The sequence below is a fragment of the Acomys minous genome, assembly GCF_964271855.1.
Source record: "Acomys minous genome assembly, chromosome: 10".
In the NCBI taxonomy this organism is placed as follows: Eukaryota; Metazoa; Chordata; class Mammalia; order Rodentia; family Muridae; genus Acomys; species Acomys minous.
This window is the reverse complement of record NC_140491.1, coordinates 2,987,485-3,007,655: the sequence shown is the minus strand read 5'-3', so window position 1 is coordinate 3,007,655 and position 20,171 is coordinate 2,987,485. Positions and strand designations below refer to the sequence as shown.

The window sequence follows — 20,171 nt, the reverse complement described above, 5'->3', positions numbered from 1 at the left end:
CCTGTGGGTCCTACTATTTCCCCATTCTTCCATGCTACTCTCGCCTAAAGTCTCAATAGGATGTCCTCCCCTCTGACCCACTTTCTTGGTAAGTTTTTCATGGGACCTATCCCTTGGACTAGTGTTTTGATATAAGTGAGTATATACCATTTGAGATGCAGGCCTTTCTTGGAGTGGGGAAAAGAACTGTGCTTTGTGAAGTGCATATTCAAAAGCCAGCTAGATCTGAATTAGCCTCTTTGATTTCAACTGGAGTTCAGCAGGGGACTCCAGAGTCTCTCGGGCCACTCTACCCCTGTCAGGCACCGGCCTTCTGCCTTCCACTCAGCCATTCTCCCCAGCAGCTCCAGCCAATAGTCCCTGTCAGGGTGCCCCAAGGTCAAGGGTAAATTCAAATCTAAATAGAGCAAATGGAAGACATGTCACTCCTTGAGAACAGGAATTGCTGCACTGTGATCAGGGGCTGTGGAATTGAGCCTCTTGCTTCCACGTTCTAGTCCCCGGCTGAGGAACTCGGGCAAGTGACTGAGCACCTGGCACCTCTAGCTGTGACATGGAGGCAATGACAGTAGCACTTCACAGTTATCATGGCAGTCAGATGTGCTGACACATGTGGGAGGCACTTAGGCCAACCTCTCCTGACTCCTCCTCCAACAGCAACACGTAAAACCCTAGCTTGCTGTGCAGGTGAAGTAATCCTGCACTCAGGAAATGGAAGCCGGAGGAGTAAAAATGTTCAGCTACTTGAATGACAGTAAATTCAAGGCCAGTCTAGACTACATAGTGAGATTCTATCTAGAAAAAAACAAAACAACAATAACAAAAAACAAAACACAAACATATAAAAAGTAAAAACTTATTTGCATGCATTGCCTCATGGCATTACTCTCCAAAAATATTTTACTTTACTTAGCATTCAGTCATAGAAGTGAATAATTTATTTAACTCATTCTCAAAACAAACTTATAGACTATTTGCTTCACTCTTTTTACACATATATCAACTTTAGAATCACCTTAACTCCCAAATTCTTATAATTTTTTATAAAATTATATTAAATATACATACTTAACCAGGAAATTCTTCATAAAATTCAATTTACATATAGATTCATAATATATCTGTCTATATAACCAAATTTTCTTAAAATATGTCCTTGATACTTTATAAATTTTATATTCCTATAGAGAATCTATATTTTCTATTATATTAGTTTCTTAGCTAATTCACAATTCTATCTTTTATTATTAAATAAAATATACCCTTATCCCAACAAAAAAATTCTAACCTTATTTCTTACTAAATGAAAATATTTAGCATTTGTTTTTTCATAGAGATGCCAAAGAATTTTACAGTAAAAAATAAAACATTTTCTGTATGCTTAGTTTTAGAGAAAACATGTTGAGCTACATTGTGAATTTTAAAAATTATCTATAAATATTTTAACCAAATATCTTCTCCAAAGAATACAACTTTTAGTCCTAAATTTGAGGATTTCTTTAAGTAACAGTATATTTTCATGTAAAAAGTATGCGGTGAATGGTATATTCGTTTCACTGCTTTGCATAAAGCACAGCAGTAGAGCTATCTCATCCCATACAGAAAGGGCTGAGAAACCTCTACACTTAACTGTCTATTAGTAGACGGCTAACCTGAAGAAGTACATCGTATCTGCAGTCCTCAATTCCTGTCGGAATGCTTGCATATCCATAGCCTCACACTTTTATAATTACCCTGTTTGTTTGTTTACTGTTTAATTGCTCTTTTGTCTTATTTTTCTCTCATACTTATGGGTCAGCTTCAATTGTCTTATTCTTTACAGGCATTAATTTTTCAATCACTGTGTCAATTATTTACTTATTTATTCATTCATTCACCCCATGAATAGAAATAGAACATTTCAAGAGCAAATAAAAATATTCTTTACAAAACAGAAGCAAAAGTTATATATCAGAAATGCTGCTTATGGATAGGGATTTGGGCTTCAAAGTGTTTATCTTCTGGATGAGGAGAGAGAAAGCAGAGAAGTGAAGAATGAAGGTATATTGAGACTAGGCAACTTCAGTTACCCTAGTGTATAACAGAGGAGAATGAACGCAGCAAAGCTGGGGGAAGGTGTACTGATAGAAAAAACAACACAAGAAGGCCTCAGACGGGGAAGTGCTGAACAGAGCGCTGAATAACACCAAAGACCGGAAGGAGGCACCCTGCAAGTAAACAGGGGAAGCACAGAGGTGATACACCCTGTAGTGTGAGGGCAACAGTGAGCCTGGTGCAGAAGGGGGACCGGATTTGAGGTGCGAAGTTAGAACGACAAAGCATGTCACAAGGCCAGATCACACAGGCAAGCACTTTAAAAATTTATTGTGCATCTAACTCATCTGGGATCTTGTTAAAATGCAAACACCAATTCAGAAGTTCTGGGGCTGAGCCAAAGATTTCCAGCTCTAACGGATTCCAGGGCATGCCATCTGTCATTCCGACGGCCAGCCTTCGACTAGAAGGCATCTGAGCCGTGAAAAGGAGGTTGAGGATTTTCTTTTGTAAATACGAATGAAAGCCATAAAAGGGCCTTGGGTTGGTATGACCATAAATAAATATACATATTCAAAGGCTCTCACATACTGTGTGCAGAAATAAGCCTGCTGCAGAGAATGCATGGGAGAAAGAAGTCTATGCATAGATTTTCCTGAGCCAGCAGTTAAAGTGGCCTGTGTGGTGAAAGAGCTTGTGTCAGTCACTTTTTGTCACTTTGGCAAGATATCTGAACAAACAACTAAAGAAAGATTTGTTTGGGGCTCAGAGTTTCTAAAGCTGCAGGCTGTGGTTACTTTTTCACCATTGGTCTCTGCCTATGTGTGGTGAGACACACACTCCTGGTGAGGAGCATGTGGCCAAGCTGAGAGGCTCACCTTAGAACCTTAGAGCAGGACAGAAATGGGTCACAGGCTAGCTATGCCATTTAAAGGCAAGCCCTCTGTGATCTACTTCCTCCAAGGTGGCTCCATCTCCTGGTTTTTAATTTTCTCCCAGAGAAATCATCAACTTAAGCATCCACCAACACATTAGTCCACTGACCATGTCTCTACCTCATGGTCCACTCATGTCTCAGTAACTGAAACACTTGTTGAGACAATCCTGCCACATCAAAGAAGTTTGGAGAAACAGCTCTTATCCAAACCAAAGCAGTGTTCAGGAGACAGGGTCACATCTGAAAAGCATTTTCAGGGAGGGCTCAATTAAATATTGAAAAAAAAGTGATCAGCATTCCACTTAGCACAAAAATGAAAAGATTTTATAGAGGAATGAGGATGACAGGACAGAGGTCAAGGGATGGTGAGCTTATCATATGAATTAACATGTATGAGCTTATGTGAAAAATCAAATGGAGGCAGTAAATATAAACTGGATACATAACAATAGTTCAGGGAAGAGAATAACCAGTGCGGATGGAATTTTGGAGTCACTATATTCAGCTACTTAACCGAATAATCACAGCTAATAACTTAATATTAGATTTATGACTTAACGGAAGAAAGACCCTCCCCAAGGGGAGAAGGCTAAGAAAACTGGCCACTGAATCCATGTGAAGAATGCTATGATGAGACAAAGCAACCAGACCAGAATCTCTCAAAAACAACTAAGCCAATACCACTCATCAAATGAGATGAAACTGAAAACTGATGGTTGGGTACAGCATGATGTGCTGCTACCCATCTGACAAAGGTGGCCATGTTAACAGGATGATGGTCTCTGCATCCCTGGCAGGAAGAGTGCAGAGGAAGTAATAAGGTAGACAGACCACCCTTCAAGATTCTTCTCTATAAAAATGGATAGAGAAATGGGTCACACTTGAAATGTTTATTTTGAGTCAGAAGACTCCAGATCATGATCCTGTGCCTCTAGGAATGAAGACGGGAGAAAATACTGGTGATGGGGAGAACAGCGGTGTGGAGAGGACAGCGTGGGAAAGACAAGCACAGCCGACACAGGCTCAATCTCTTATATGCAGATGGATGTGGTGGGAGATGAAACGATTATCTAGGTGCTTAAGCTTTAAATAAAGCAGGACCAAGATAACAGAAATCAGAGAGCGAAAGAGTAGAGTGTTGGGCAGTAAGGCATTCACCATCTTAGTATGAAAACAAATTTCAAACAAAAATGTAGTACAGGATTAGAGGGCAGTGCTGAGGGACCATTTCACAGACTTCAGTGGCACTAATGCAGAGCAGGTGGAGGTTCTTGCAGGCACATCTATCTCTTTAGAGAGGATACAGCAAAATTACTTGGGATATATGCAAGGGGGAGCCGTAGTAAGAGCCCATAGCATTTAGACCAGATGAGAGGGAAATGAGAACCTAAAAATGTGCAGAGTCAACACATTATCTCAATGAGACTGAATAGCAGTAGTTATGGTAAAGGGAGGTGGTTCTTTGGCTCTGTGTAGATAAAACCCCCAAACTCCCCAAAAGTGTTCAACTGTGTAACTTTTCTCCATATACAGTCATGAAAGTTTAAAAAATATTTATTATAGAGTTAATCAATGTTAAACATAAGATGGTATTTTACTTATAATTTCTCAGAAACATGCCTATTAAGAAAAAAAAATCTATCAGCACTGAGACTACATCTCTTAATATTTCAAAACATTTTAAGTGTTTTAATGCTCCAAGCTGAAAAATCAAAACATCCTCCCTACCAAGGAGGCTATTAGAGCACCACCCTTGAGTGCTGTTTTGCCTTTCTGCTTAATATTCTCTCAACAGCAATAAAATGGAAGTTATCTCACTGAATTTGAGTGCTGATGCACTTCCAGGAAAATCTGAATGGCAAACAAGTAGGCTCTTGCAAAGCCACATTAAGCAGTCTTTAGAAAACTGTCAGAAGGGCAAAAAGGCCATAGAGTAAGGCACAAGGGTAAGCGACAAGAAGCTGCTGTCCTTCCATAGCCAAGGCCGAGATGAAGATCTTAGAGGCTGAGAGGCTGCACCAGGTGATGATGACCAGGGCTGACACAGTTCCCAGGGTGCCCCTGCAGCAGAGACAAAGACGACAGCTGCCTTACGCCTGGAGGAAAGGGGGGAGTCAGAGCTGCCTCTGAAATGCAGGAGGTACAGCTGTACACAGCATCAGTCTCCACTTCAAAGGAGAATGATTACCTGAATGAACTCACAAGGCCTCAGCCAGTCACAAAGTATTTCATTAAATCCACTGTTTAGAACGAATACTTCTATATTTTAGTAAATCTAGAACAAGCAGGAGCAGAAGCCATTGTTAAAATCAGTCCCATTTATCAGCATTGCCATTTTATTGCCACTTTGTGTAACGCATTTCTAAATTATGTTATGGTTTTGGATTTTAACAAACCATTTAAACACACCATTTAGTGTGGTTGCTAGCTACAGTTGGAAGTGGTAGAGCTAACTTTGAGGGACAGAACCTATGGGGGGGGGGAAGTGTGGCCAAGCAGCCCCTGCCTGGCATTCTACTTCCTCCATGGTACCAAGATGAGCCGCTCTCTTCTACACCAGCTTCCTTGTCATCATTTCTACCTCTTCACAGAAAAAGGATAACTACCGTGGCCTGAAACTGAGAGCATAATAAATATCTCTACTTGATAATATAATTTTCTCAGGTATTTTGTCACAGTGGGGAGACACTAACACATGTTTCCCTGATAATTTTAGGATGAAAAAAATCTGAAGTCTAGTTATTTTTCAAATCTAACTTATATGAATAGTATTCTCTTTGTCCCTAGTACCCAAGTCATTTAAGATGCTCTACATACCAAAGCCACCGAAAACATCCTTGGGCACTTCGAATTTTAAGATAGTACACCAAAGTATTATTATTTTGCAAAACCCATCAGACAAGTTGTAGAAAACAAACTACATTAATATGTCAAACTTCTGTATAGCACAGCCCTGTAAACAAATGACTTGCTAACACAAACAGCTATACAAACAGTAGTGTTTGTCTATGGATAAAACTCAGTAAATATAACTTGTTCTGTTTATACTCTCATAGTATCTATTTCCTTTCATGCTGGTTTGTTAAATCTGAGTATTCACTCATAAAGCAATATTTCTTTCCAGTAATTCTCAAGAATGTTATAATAAATGATAAGACCATATTCAAACAGAATAAGCATGTTTAAATCATTCTCAATTGCACTAACCAAGGACAATACAAGTAGTAAATATTGAACCCCTACTCTGATCTACCCAATGGACAGCATATTATCCACAGTTATGTGGAGAGCAGGGACTGGCACTGACATGAACTCTGGTGCCCCATATTTGACCACCTCCTCTTGGTGGGGAGGCCTGGTGGCACTCAGAGAAAGAATAAGCAGGCTAGCAAGATGAGACTTGATAGCCTATGACCATATAGTGGGGGAGGAGGTCCCCCTTGGTCTTAGACCTAGGGGAGGGGAATAGGGTGAAAGCAGGAAGGAGGGAGGAACAGGAGGATACAAGTGATGGGCTAACAATTGAGTTGTAATCTGAATACGTTAGTTAAATAAAACATTTTAAAAATAGTTTCATAAGAATAAATATTTGTAAAAGCAAAACTATCATAAGTCTTTGTCTTCTTAACCTTATTATATTTATACTAATAAACTCTCTATATGACAACATTCCTTCCAATGTAGCAATAATAAACTAAAAGCTGCATCATCCAGGAAGAAAATGCAAGTCACATCCCCTTTGGACATGAAGGAACTAGCACAAGGGTAAGTGTTTGTTTCCAAGTGTTTTGTGGACATGGTGGGTAACTGTGCAGTTGCTTGCTTGCTGTCACTGAGTGTTAGTGTTATGCATGAGCTTTGGGAAAGTGCTGTGGGAAACACATTATGGTATCCTTATGAATAGTTTAGAATTGCAAATGCCAGCTTCCTAAGTGAAGAAAGAAAAAGTGAAAATTGTATTGACTGAGCATGTATTCTGTTAAGTTCTCCAGAATTAATATCCTCATAGAGGTTTCAGGGAATTCTCTACTGTGAGGAGTCCAGCTGAGAAATAACAGTTGCTTCTAGCCTAGAAGGCAGATGCCTGGGCACTGAAGTAATTTATCAGAATTCAGCAGGCATTTACTCTTCCAAAATCAAATAAGTAAAATTTCTGCAGTTGTTATATTACCCATGTTGGTAGTTTAGATTGAAGAATGTGACACCTTAAAAGTACAAGTTTTAAATATTACATGGTTGAATTTAGTCTTTAAACCAGTTATATAGAAACAGCACCCCAGCCGAACTAACCTACTTTCCCCCCTGGATCTATGTGCAGCTGTTAATAGGCATGAATTCCCCAATTCCACTGACAAAATGTTAAGAAACCTTCATGACTGAGCTGGGCTGGTGGGCATGGGCTAAGATTGTGTGTGGGGCGGTCAATCAGTCAATCAGTACAGACACTTACTGCAATGAGAAAAAGACTGCACAGCTGGACAAGATGACCATGGGGAGCAAGCAGTATCCCAGCACACTGGCCACGCAGCCACAGGACACCCCGGAGGAGCTCATCAAGTTCAGCAAGGCGTGAATCCCAAGGCAGCCGATGGCACTCATGCCATATACATAGCCAAATTGGGCTTTTCCTGCCTGAAACAGTGCAAAGAAAGCAATCAGAAATCACAACAAACATGGGCAGATCAGAATAACAGTGTCACTGAGATCGCTTGAGCGTCTATTCAATGCTACTGAATATCGGGTAAGTACCATCACCAGGGCACTGAGCATTCTGTGTTTTATATACTTTCTCCAAAATAAGTAATATCTAAATATATGAATATACATATATACACACATATATATATGAATGCTACAGAAGATATAGAAGATATAAAATATTACCAGGATGATTTTTTTTTTTTTGCTTGTTTGCTTTTTGAGCTAGGGTTTCTCTATTTTAGCTCTGAATATTCTGGAACTCACTCTGTAGACCAGGCTGGCCTCGAACTCACAGAGATACAACTTCCCCTACCTCTTGAGTGCTGGGATTGGATTAAAGGGATGCACCACTTCCACCCAGCCGGTGATTTCTTTTTAAAACCATCCTTTGTCTATAGAGAGTGACAGGAGTAAAACACATCTTTTTGCCCCATGTTCACTGGATAGCTGACTGACTGAGCAGAAGAATAAAACACCTAACGCAGTCTTAGAAATTTATAAGTAGCATCAGTAATACTGCTACTTTTATTTGTTTGTTTTTCTTTTTCAAGACAGGGTTACTCTGTGTAGCCCTCGCTGTGCTGGACTCGCTCTGTAGACGAGGTAAGCCTCGAACTTACAAAGATCCGCCTGCCTCTGCCTCCCAGAGTGCTGGGATTACAGGTATGCACCACCACGCCCAGCTATTTTAAGATTTTGTTTCAAATGCTAACAAAAGTTTAATGCTGAAATAGAATATAAATTATCTGGGCTTTTATCTCACATGTCTAGGATCCTCCCTAGACAATTTACCTTATTTAGTACATCTTGATCTAAAGTACTTAGTGTTCTTCTAATCAAGTCCCAGGCCGTGCAGCTTTTGGGCCAGTGCTCTGCCCTGAGCTGTCCCCGAGCCTTCTTTTATGAGACAGGATCTTGTTAAACTGTCCAGTCTTGTCAAGTTCATGTACCTTATACTTCCATATCCTGGGTGTTGTAATGGCAGACATGCGGCACAATAGCCAGGTCTAACCACAGCTTGGTATTGCTCATGACCACTGCTTTTTGGGCTATACTGTTAGCCCCACTAGAACATCGTCTGTTGATACTGGATAGTAGGAACCACTGTGGTTGCTGTGGTCTGGGTGACTCACTAATGACTGTGTGCTACGAACTGAGGTGCCTGCAGTGCTCTGCGCAGTGGTGGGTTGAGCATGGCGCAGTGACATCACTAGAGGCATGTTTCTGTGGGGGACACTGGGGCCCCGGATCCTTCTTATTTCTTGCTTTTACTTTCTGGCTGCAAAAGGTAAGCATGATCTTACATATCCAGAAATATTAAATGAATTTGAATTTTGATTCTGAATTTAGTTTTACTTTTATTAATATAATGGATGTAATTGTCTATGAAATGAACTTTTAATTACAGAGGAATGGTAGATCAGAGGCGACTTAGCAGCAAATAAATTCAGACTAAAATCTGACTTCAGCTATTATCTTGTTTGAGGTTTTGGAATGTCATTGTTGGTCTTTTTCTATTAACAGTAATTCTGACGTTATCACTGCTAACTTTTATCACTCATGATAAAAATCTATGAGATACTTCTATAAACTATGCATGATAAATGTTTTCATATATTCTGTATAATTTTAGAATTACAAGAAACTTGAGTTTCTTGTAAAAATGTAAACCCTTTTTGTGTTGAAGTGAAGAAATGAAGGTATAAAATGTGCAGAGCATATTTTAAGGTCATAGTTATTCAGCATTAGAGGGAGAATTGATTTGTATCACCTCTTGTTGAGATTTCTTCATTTATAATGGTTTATATTTAAAGGACAAGAAAAGATATTTAAATAACTCCTACTAGCATCATGATCCAAGAGTGATCTTGATGATTAAATTAATATTGTCTTTTAAGAGATCATAATGTACTTCACAGAAAAACAAACAGCTGTTATATTACAAATGACTTGCAAGAGAAAGATGAGCTCATATATTAAAATGATTGTTTCTGACTATTTGATTAATTGGCACACCCTTGCATAGCAGTTTAATCAAGACTACCACATTATTATGAAAAGGAGAAGAAGGAAGCATTAAGAATTAAGTGGGAACTCTGTTTAACAGTGTATTCACATTTTATATATTACAAGGAAGGAGCGTTTTATCACTGTACTGTTATATTGAATGAAAAGATTATGACCATTGGCCACTCAGAAACTAGATTTTATTCAGTATCTTGGCTGGCTAGCATTATAAATTTAACATTGCAAAAAGCATGTATGTAGTCACACATGCTTTTTAAACCACATTTGAAATTTATAACTGCATTAGAGGAAACTGCTTTTGCATGCGTGTGGGGGTGGTGGTGTCACTCACATGTGTGTGTTCATGTTCATATATACAGTGAGTTATAGAAAACACACATTTCCACATTGACAATCTCACTTCTGTAAAGTATTGAGAAGTTAGGTCCATGTGCAGCTAATCTAATCTATTATCTATCTGTCTTTCAAATATACATATATATGTGTGTGTGTGTGTGTGTGTGTGTGTGTGTTTGCAGGCCACCTCTCTGCTGGGCTGGGTGCACTGCTCACTCGTGGGCACCATCGGTCCCAGGGCTGCAGCTATTGTCATGCTGTGTATACGCAGAGTTTAATGTGATGGGATCCAAGCTCAGCTCCTCAGGATGATTAGAAAGCAAATTTCTTCTCCCTCTTTCTTTCTTTCTTTCTTTTTTCTTTCTCTCTTTTTTTTTTTTTTTTAAGAAATTGCTTCAAAACTAGCCCTAACAAAGACAAGCCAAGAAATGTCAGTTTAGCTGTTGGAAGCTACCATAAGCAATGTGGCTCCCAGAGCCACACAAAAAAGGATGGGCCCAGCAAGGTCTGTTTCGTTCATGATGCTGCCATCTGCTGGCTTCATTGGGTTTAGCACTGTCAAGGTTTTCTGCCATATGTGATCAAAATTAATTCCAAGTTCTGCAAAAAGAAAATAAATAGTCTAAGGTACATATAGGAAACAAAAATATATTCATTCAAGGTTAGTATATTTATTCTTTTGTATTATATCTTAAAATTATTGCTCTATTTTTTAATCACAATCTAAGGTTTGAGGTAATATACAATGAGCAAACAATATACTCAAAGAAATATTTTAGAGAAAAAAACCTGTTAAGGAAAAGGAAATTGTTAACTGGTTCATGCAGTAGGAACTGACATAGTAAAATATATCATTGTAGCTAACAGAGTAAAATTGTCTCAATTGCCCCGTTGGATATTTTCCTCCACTCACATTTTCACTACAGGAATCATGCCATATCACTCATGCAATGACATTCAGTGTAGGTCTAGAGTTTTCCTTCATTGTGCCTGGTAGGAACAATAATCTTGTTCTGAATTTATAAACTTCCACAAGGAAGAAAGAGTAAGGCACTATCTGCAGAGAGCAGTAACCAAGATGTGCATGTGAATGTATATAAGTCAATGCACCACGAGATTGAATCAATATACTCAGAGATTAAATACAAAGGACAAGTTAATCTTTTCCTTTTATAAGTGAGAGTATCAGAAAAAAATCATTCCACTACAGCAAGCTCTGATTGATTGCTCAGGGCTTACTGGCCTCTCAAGATCTACAAATACTGGTCTCATTCATTGGTCGATTCATTCCTATTTTATGCATCATATGTTTGGGATTTTGAGAGGTTAAGTAACTTTCAAAGTCTAAAAGTGAGTTATAGAAAACACATTTCCACATTGGCAATCTCACTCCTGTAAAGCATTGAGAAGTTAGGTCCATGTGCAGCTAATCTAATCTATTACCTGTCTGTCTGTCTGTCTGTCTGTCAATCACCTACATATCTGTATCTACATACTCATTCATCTATCTATTCATCCACCTATCACCTGTATATCTGTTTATTATTTATCTTGCTATCATCTACTTACCTATCTATCTATTTATGTATGTATCTGTCTGTCAACTACCTACCCATATGTTTTCTGTATATCATCTCATATCTATCTATATCTATATCATCTATCACTAATGTATTTATCTAATCTATCATCTGCCATCTATCTACTTATCATCTATATGTCTACTTATATATCTATCTACTTATTCCATCGTCCCTACGAGAGAGGCTGTCTTCCTAAATTCAAGTATATGATCTATTAAACTATCTATCTATCTATCTATCTATCTATCTATCTATATTTATCTAAGTAACATCTATCATTTATCTATCAATCAATTATATTCCTAATTTATTCTATCTTTCCTATGGGAAAAGCTACCCTTCCTAAATCCAACTACATTTCCAAATACATACAAATATCTCTGGTCAGATAATGAGAACAGTTCAGCTTTTTATTTATGTAGAGATACTAAATGCTAGGCAACTATCTCCCGCTGAGCCTATCTGCCTATTTTTTTTAATGGTGTCAAGTACAACTTAAATATTTTCCAGAGTTGACATTTTGCACAAGATTGGTTTCCAATGATCCTCATGTCATAGAAAGCCCTTCCTTTAACAATTTAGAAACTATCAGAGGCTCAACAGGACTCACAGGTATGCTACAATACAGAGGTAAACTTTTGCATATACAGTCCCCAGGTAGAAAATTGTCATCCTAAGCATGGCAGAAGGTATTACTTAAACCTACTGCGGCCACAGGTTAGAGTTAGAGCAGCAGTTTCACATGTGAGAGAGCCCAGATTTGTCCCCCAGAAATGAGTTAGGAAAAAAACAAAGAGATGAAAATAAACATCAGGTGTTAAAAAAGGAAACAACAACAACAAAAATAGGTTTTACATCATGGGGTCTAGGAGGGGCTGAGAGGGGACAGGAGCATCAGTGATGGGGGCCAAAAGGAGCTGGTGGCTCTTTGGCATCTCTCTACACACTCTCAAGTTTTCAGGCTGGTAGCCTTGCAATTTGGGGTCACTGGTAACAGCATGAAATTCTGAACTTTCTTAACTTGTAACTGTCAGGCTGATGGCTCTGTCTATTGTACTTTAATTCTTAATCTTTTAGACTATTAGCCTTGCTATCTGGAGCCACTGGTCATGGTGAGGAGAGAGGGGGGGCAATGGAGGGGAAGGGAAGGGGAAGGGAGGGGAGGGAAGGGAAGAGGAGGAAGGCAAACCATACCTTCACACAAACATAGGGAGCTCCCACAGATTGTTCAGACAGATGGACAAGGTTTTTAATGAAGCAGGCGACATCAACAAGTATTTATTTCTGTCTTGCGTTTGTTTTATTTTGTTTTGTTTGTTTTGTTCTGTTTTCTTACCATCTAGGACAAAGGTTCTCTATGTACGAAATAATCCCCTCATTCAAAAATGGATAATTGCTACATAAAAGGGGAGTTACAGAATTAGATCCACTAGAAACTTTTGCTCATTATAAGTTTAAGGCAGTGGTTTTAGCTATATGCTCATTATGCCTTCAAAGCGGAAGTTTCATCTTGTTCTTATTTCATATGTACATTATGTGTTCAAACTTTTTATGTCAAGGGGTTTCTAAGACATGGGTGTCTGTCTTGTCTTGTGTCGCTAACCATTTATTCTTTGTTTCTGTATTCATGTGGTCTTTCTTATTGTCCTGTAACCTGCGTCTTATCCTTGGGCTAAACTTAGAATGCATGTATTTCCTTGATTATTAATTTGTTTCAATCTTGTTTTCCTTCCTGTTATAAACTAAGTGCTTCATGGGGCTTTAGCTATTTTGCAGGAGGGTAGGGATGACTTGAATCAATTCAGGAATTATCATGAGGAGTTATAAAATCATCTTCATAAGAGTCTGCAGTAAATCTGCCCAACAGAGAGAGTAGCAGCTATAGAGCAGCAAACAGTGAGATTCTCTATTGCACGTCAAGTACATGAGACAAGCATGGAAAGGCAGTACAGCAACGATAAGCAGCCTTGAAGCAAACTCCTTGGGGTTCTGCCTAAAGCAGGGGTGCAGCCATTCGTCAGCTGGGCAAAACCGAGCGAGCTGCCTCCAGGAGGCTCACATGTTTGCTTTTGCCAATCCAGTGTGCAATTGCTCCCAGCAATTAGGAAACAGTGAGCACCTGAAAGCATAATACAAGTAACAGTATACAGACTGAGCAGGTTGTAGTTAGGAATACACACACACACACACACACACACACACACACACACACACACACTAGCAATTAATGAAAAAGTAGGCCATAAATCTTAAAGAGAGCAGCAAAAAGGGGTACATGTGAGAAATTGGAGGGAGGAAAGGCAGAAATTATGTAATTATAACCTCAAAAAATAAAAAGAAGTAATTTTTAAAAAGAGTGAGCAAGGGGATAACAGTCAGAATGCAATCTGAGTCAACTATAATAAAAAGAAGGAAAGACAGAGAATGATCAAGTTGTGTAAGCGTCTGTTTCCATGCTTTCCCTTCGCTTTAAGTGTGTTGTGTCTTATGACCACGCACACTGAAGGAGATGGATGGTTCACCAAGCTGAAGATGGGTTAAGAATTTAATGTAAATTTAAACAGCAAAAGGTCATAAAAATTAAGAAATATCACAGTTTAAATTAATTTCATGCAGACTTATATAACTTTCAAATTCATTTTGAGTTTATATCACAAGTACCTTTGGTACAAAATAATTTTTTCTTCAAAAACTGAGTAGTTATTTGTGAAAAAACTTGGAGAAATGCTTCATGAAATATTATTACTGATTTCTACAATTTATTTAATAGCATAATTAAGGCCTGCACACATTTCAATACTGAGTCATAAAACTGTGAATAGATATAGGATGTGCTAAATATTTTTATGAGAAAAACATTTTATGTTTTTGACTGAATATATATGTCTATAATATTTTGCTTTCAAATTTATTACAAAATATTCATCAAAGATGTCCCAACATAACACCTTATTATATAAAACAAGATATAACCTCTATAAAACTTGAATGTAAAATTTATTGTTTTGCTGTCATCTAGTGGTAGTAAAGTATATAATATGAAATATAAAAGTGAATTAAGATCTTTATTTTACATAAATTATGGCATTGACCTTTCATATCATTTCAAATATCAAGCCTTGCTACAAGTAGAAAACAACAAATACCAGTAACTTTTCTAGCTTGTTAGTGTAATTATCCTATAATTACTATTTGATACCCTAATTATCCCATAATTACAATTATCCTATAATAAATTTTTGTTATATTTTTAATTTATGAAAATGTGAAACAAAAACATTATTTTAAAATCTGAGAATTTTAAAGGAAATTGATATAAATGCTATGTTGATCTAGAGGAACTGGTTCTAGGCAAAACTGCAATTCTTTAAAAAGTTCCCAAGAAATATCATTCTTAATTTTAAAATATAAATACTAAAAATTCCATGTGTCCCCAAAGACCTATAGGAAAACTATATTGGAAATAAACAAAAATAGTTTCTTTAAATGCATCTTCTAGAAAATTATTACTGTATTATTTTCTAAATTTATCTTAAAATAAGAAAAAAATTTAATTAATAGTAATATGTCAAAATGCACACAAATAGGACTCAGTAAAGGCAATCAATACACATGGAAAGATCTCAACCTTCCAGTACTATAAAACATATTTATCTTTCATTTTTTACTATCAAATTAACATAGACATCTCCTATTTTACTATGAAGTTCAGTAGGAAATCCATGTTCCACATGCCTTCTGATCAAATTTCACACTGTTACAGATATATCCCAAAGAATGTACAGGCCAAAAGATTCAACAATGATGGTCATCAAAATATGACTTATTGTAGGCTACAACCTTTCAAGTGCATTTAGAGTGTGGCACTGGTGTTTTATAAGACCATTAGAAATCATGTTTTCTAACACTTAATGACTTTAAAGAACTTATATATAGAAATGATCATGATACCATAACTGAAAAGAAGACCTTATATAGTTGTATGCTTTAAATACTAAATTGTATGATTTAAATATTAAAATACTCAAAACAAAAATTCCCACTGAAAAATAGTATTTCCTTTGAAGTAACTACGTATGTATATGCATAATTGTGCACACAACAAGAAAATGTGATAGTGGCAGGGAAGAAACATTCAAATCTTTCATGAGGGTTAATCTTTAGAGACAAGATTTTAACAGTTTTATATACTAATTCATGTGTTTCTACATTTTCCAATTTATATACTGAGTGCACTTAAAGAACTGATGGGTCCTTTAAGTCAAAGATGAAGTAACAAATGCTTGGTAAATCTGGTTTATAAGTTGTTCAGTGATTCACAAGAGAAACAGACAGAGCTGATTAGACATAACTAACCACCAAACTTCAAAAGCTTCTAAGGTACTAACGGATCAACGGCACAATTTTTATGCTATTTGGTACTAGGTAAATCATTCTCCTTTTTATATTATTTTAGGCAAAGAAAGAAGGTTGTGTTAATTGTAGGTGGATAGTGAACTCAAATGAGGTAAAAAGTGCTTTTTGTGGAAAATATTGGTAACTATAGTCTTCATTTTCACTACATTCCATTTAGAGCCCATGCAGATACATAGGATTTGGGGAAGTTTAGAAATGGACATTTCTGCTATTTCTGCTTAGCTCTATAAAGTAACTCCATTAGAGTGTCAAGTATTTCCTCACAGTTGTTACTTCCACCAAGAAATCTTCATGCAGACATAGCATGCCTGTGTGTGAATAGAAATGGAGGGACAGAAAGAACATGAAATCCATCTGCACCTTCCCTCCAGGAGTCCTGTGTTTCCTACCTAAGAACATCGTTATGAACTGGAACTGTATTCTCCTGCCCCTAGCCTTGCCACGTTCACGAGAGAGAGAGAGAGAGAGAGAGAGAGAGAGAGAGAGAGAGAGAGAGAGAGAGAGAGAGAGGGAGGAGAGAGAAAAAATTGCCTTGCTTCCATGTGAACCACAAAGAAATTTTAAATTGGGAAACTATCCCCTTGGCTCCCAGGAAAACAGCAATGAATAAAATAATCCTGTTATTTTGGGTTTTTGTTGTTGTTGTTGTTGTTTGTTTGTTTGTTTTCCAGACAGGGTCTCTCTGTGTTAGCCTTGGCTGTCCGGGACTCGCTCTGTAGACCAGGCTGGCCTTGAGCTCACAGCGATCTGCCTGTATGAAGCTCATCGTTAGGTGGTTGAGACATGTAGGTACTCTGATGTAAACCTCTCTCCATAACATGTCTTTCCTGTTTATGCATGGCCAGAGTCACAATCTAACAGTGAAGAAATACTGGATAATAGCAACAATTTCACAGCAACAGAACAAACATGCTTGGAAATTTCACCCCTAAATTCAACCAAGTTACAACAGTTTATGTTTATGTGTCTTGGTCTGGCAGACTCTTCCTAACTGTGCATTAACTGCATACAAAGCACCGCATGCAGAATTCTGGCAGAATAGGCTAAGCACTGATTATGGCTGTAGTTCTCTCATTAAGAACTTTGCCTTAACTTACCTTCTAGCAAAGGAGGCTCTTCATCAAAACTGTCAACTGGGGGAGATTGTGAGTAATAATCTGAGTTGGATGCTGGCTGAAAAAGCTGCCCCGCATACCCCGAAGGCAAGAACATCTCAGGTGGAGCTGGTGTGGAAGACTGGGGCTGCACGGTGGCTTGTGTTCTGGAAAAAATAAGAGTATCTGTATTTTTACATTTACAAAAGGACTACCCTGTCAAATCAAGGAATGAAAGTACAATTTTCCTCAGAATCAATTTAACCAATGATCCTGCTTAAAAAGAAAAACTTAACTCAAAGTTTTGAAGGGGTCATAAAAAGTTTCTGTAATAGTGATCCACAGTAACAGTATTAATTGATCATATGTGGTATGCTGGGCACTCTCTCCTTTTCTCATTTAAAACTCTGCATGGTCAAAACTGCACTTTAAATACCAGGTAAACAGAGTTTGGAAAGTAGATGACCTACACAGTAATACACTTGGTTTTTAGACTCAAGTTTTATGAGCAGCGCTCTGCTCTCTACATAGGAAAGTGTCCTTTCTGCTGCGCACGAGGAAGTTATTAATAATAAAGTTTCCAAAAACCAATAAGCTAATGAAAATTATAACTTAATGGTATCAACCCAAATGAAATCAAAATCTGTTTTGTTTATAGAAAACGTACTCTCTACTACTGACTCTTCCCAGGAAATTACTGTCCGTCACGTTCTCTGTGAATACCTACAGCACCTTGCTTAGGATGTGAGTAGCTAAGTTCTTAAACTCCTTTTACCATGAGCAATTTGCTTTCACCAAAACATGACGTTTTTACATATCCATGAATGTATTTTTTATCATATGCATGAGAAACTTGAAAAACGTTTGATTCTTGTAAATAACTTGCATTAGTGCTAGAGGATGGAAGAAAAAGAAACAGTGCATGACACCAGTTAATTTCCCATAGACTTTGCTTGTCGTCCTTTCGGTAAGGGAAAGAAAAATCAGTAATGGTCTATCTCATATTTAAGGGCTTTTTCACATTTTGTTTTACTTTGTTTTTACAAAAGGTTATTAGCCTTAGATAAATATAGAGTTCAAGATTTTGAATTTTTTAATTCTTGAGATCTCTTTGTACTAAAACTTTTTTACAAAGTGAATTTTGATAATGTTCTTTTATGATTAATCTTTATAGAAATGTCAACAAAATTATATTCTTTTTATGTACTTAACCTTTACCAGCAAAGTGACCTACCTTGGCTAACAGAACTATAAGGACGAGGGAGGAGAGAATCCTGTTATCACTGATTACACCAATACTGACTTATTAAAGGCAGGATGTGCTCTAATAGCTTTGAGTCCCCACAGCATATGTACTGATTACTGTAGCTACCTCAGTCAGGAGACGGATTGCTCATTTTTCAGTGTGGGCTGGAACCGGGGCTGATACTTGGGCCAAACTGAGCCACACTGGTGCAGTGTAATCATGGCTTTCCTCATTTCGTTAATGTCTATCTCTTTGTCATCTTGATTTCTCATAACTGTTTGTACATGAATAATCAGAGTGAAAAGAAGGTGGGTTTGGGCAGAATGGGAGAGAAAGCTGTAATCTACCCATGGGTCCTGGCTTAAAAACAAAGCTTCAGTGTCCTCTCACTAGACTTTATTGTAGTCAAAAACATAGGTAATACTCAAGTAGAAATGCCATTTGTACATGAGAATGGGTAAAAAGGATGGGCATGCCACGGGCACCTGAGACACAAAGCTGACCATTTCCTCATTTTGGATCCTTATACTGACCATCCTGATACAGCCTAATTTTTATTGGACTTGTTCAACCTCAAACACACTTTTGCTGTTTCTTTATCTCTCAAAGTATAAATAATAGCTGGTACAATGGGAGATAGTTTCATAAACTCACCATTTGAAGTTGTACCTTTCCCTACCATTAAGGAATGCAGCACCTGCTTCTTATGCGTGTACAGTGATCAGTTAGTTAAGAACAGGGTCCAAATTTCTCCAGACAGAGATGAACACTTTCTATTCCACTCACACATGTTCATCCATTTCATCTTCACTTCTGTAGCTTTTAAGGTAATTTGTCTACATGTAAAACAAACTTTCAATGATGTATATATCTGAAAGATTTTGTTAAGTGGTTATTTGGCCTAAATCTGTTGGGATGATACAGTCAACATATATCTTAGTGTGCCTACGAAGGTCCAGTTCACTGCTATTATACAAACATTAGTATTAATAGAATCTATTTTATGTTTTTTGCTTTATAATAAACCATATGTTCACCTTTATATACAATCAAAGAAATTTAGACCCCAAACTTTAAGCTGTTACTTACTAACTGACTGTGATGGTTAATATTCATTGTTAATTCGAATGGATTTAGCATCAACTAAGACACAAACATCTGGGCCCACGTGTGAGGGAAGGGAATTCTAGATTGAAGTGACTGAGAAGGTAACATACAGGCCTATTTAGAGCCTCGGCATTCTGTGGGCTGGGGTATACTAATCTGAACAAAAGGAGGAAGTGACATGAGCACCAATATTCACCTCTCTCCTTCTGTTTCCTGGCTGTGGGCATAATGTGAGCAGACATCTCACACTGTGTCCTCAAAGACTCCCCATCATCCTCCATGATGGACTCATGGTAGCCTCAAACCATAAGTCAAAAACAAACAAACAAGCAAACAAAAACAAAACCTTATGCCTTAAGTTGCTTTCATGATTTTTTTTTGTGATATACAGCACCAAAATAAATAAATAAACAAATAAATAAATAAATAGTAATTTTGAAAATAAGTCAAATTTATCTGTGTGGCTGGTTTCTCAAAATTAGTAGCTAACTCATAAGCTTGCTCAGGGCTCCAGGGACATACTTAATAAGGCTCAAGGCAGTTCTAAACACACAAAAAAGAACGAAGCAAATGTTAATTATCATAAATGTTGAGAAACATGATCCTTATTCCAGTTCAGTAACCTAAACCCACAATACAGGATGCAGAAAAGCCAACGAGAACCAACAGCAATGGGAGAGCAGAGTGCA

At 37.5% G+C, this 20,171-nt stretch overlaps 1 protein-coding gene across 12 annotated transcripts in view; it reads right to left on the bottom strand.

Moving 5' to 3' along the window:
• YIPF7 (Yip1 domain family member 7) overlaps positions 1–20,171 on the bottom strand; it is a 332,610-nt gene that overhangs the window by 116,456 nt on the left and 195,983 nt on the right. For 7 of the 12 annotated variants that reach the window (XM_084799696.1, XM_084799695.1, XM_084799694.1 and 4 more), the window contains 4 exons: positions 17,133–17,296; positions 10,491–10,636; positions 7,422–7,603; positions 1,270–5,032 (listed from right to left, as the gene is read on the bottom strand). In XM_084799696.1, the coding sequence (XP_084655822.1) occupies positions 4,870–5,032; positions 7,422–7,603; positions 10,491–10,636; positions 17,133–17,296 (655 nt within the window). In that variant the 3' untranslated portion in view covers positions 1,270–4,869. Of the gene's footprint in view, positions 1–1,269; positions 5,033–7,421; positions 7,604–10,490; positions 10,637–17,132; positions 17,297–20,171 lie in introns of those variants that run through there. The other 5 variants (XM_084799697.1, XM_084799690.1, XM_084799689.1 and 2 more) reach the window with 2 other exon arrangements.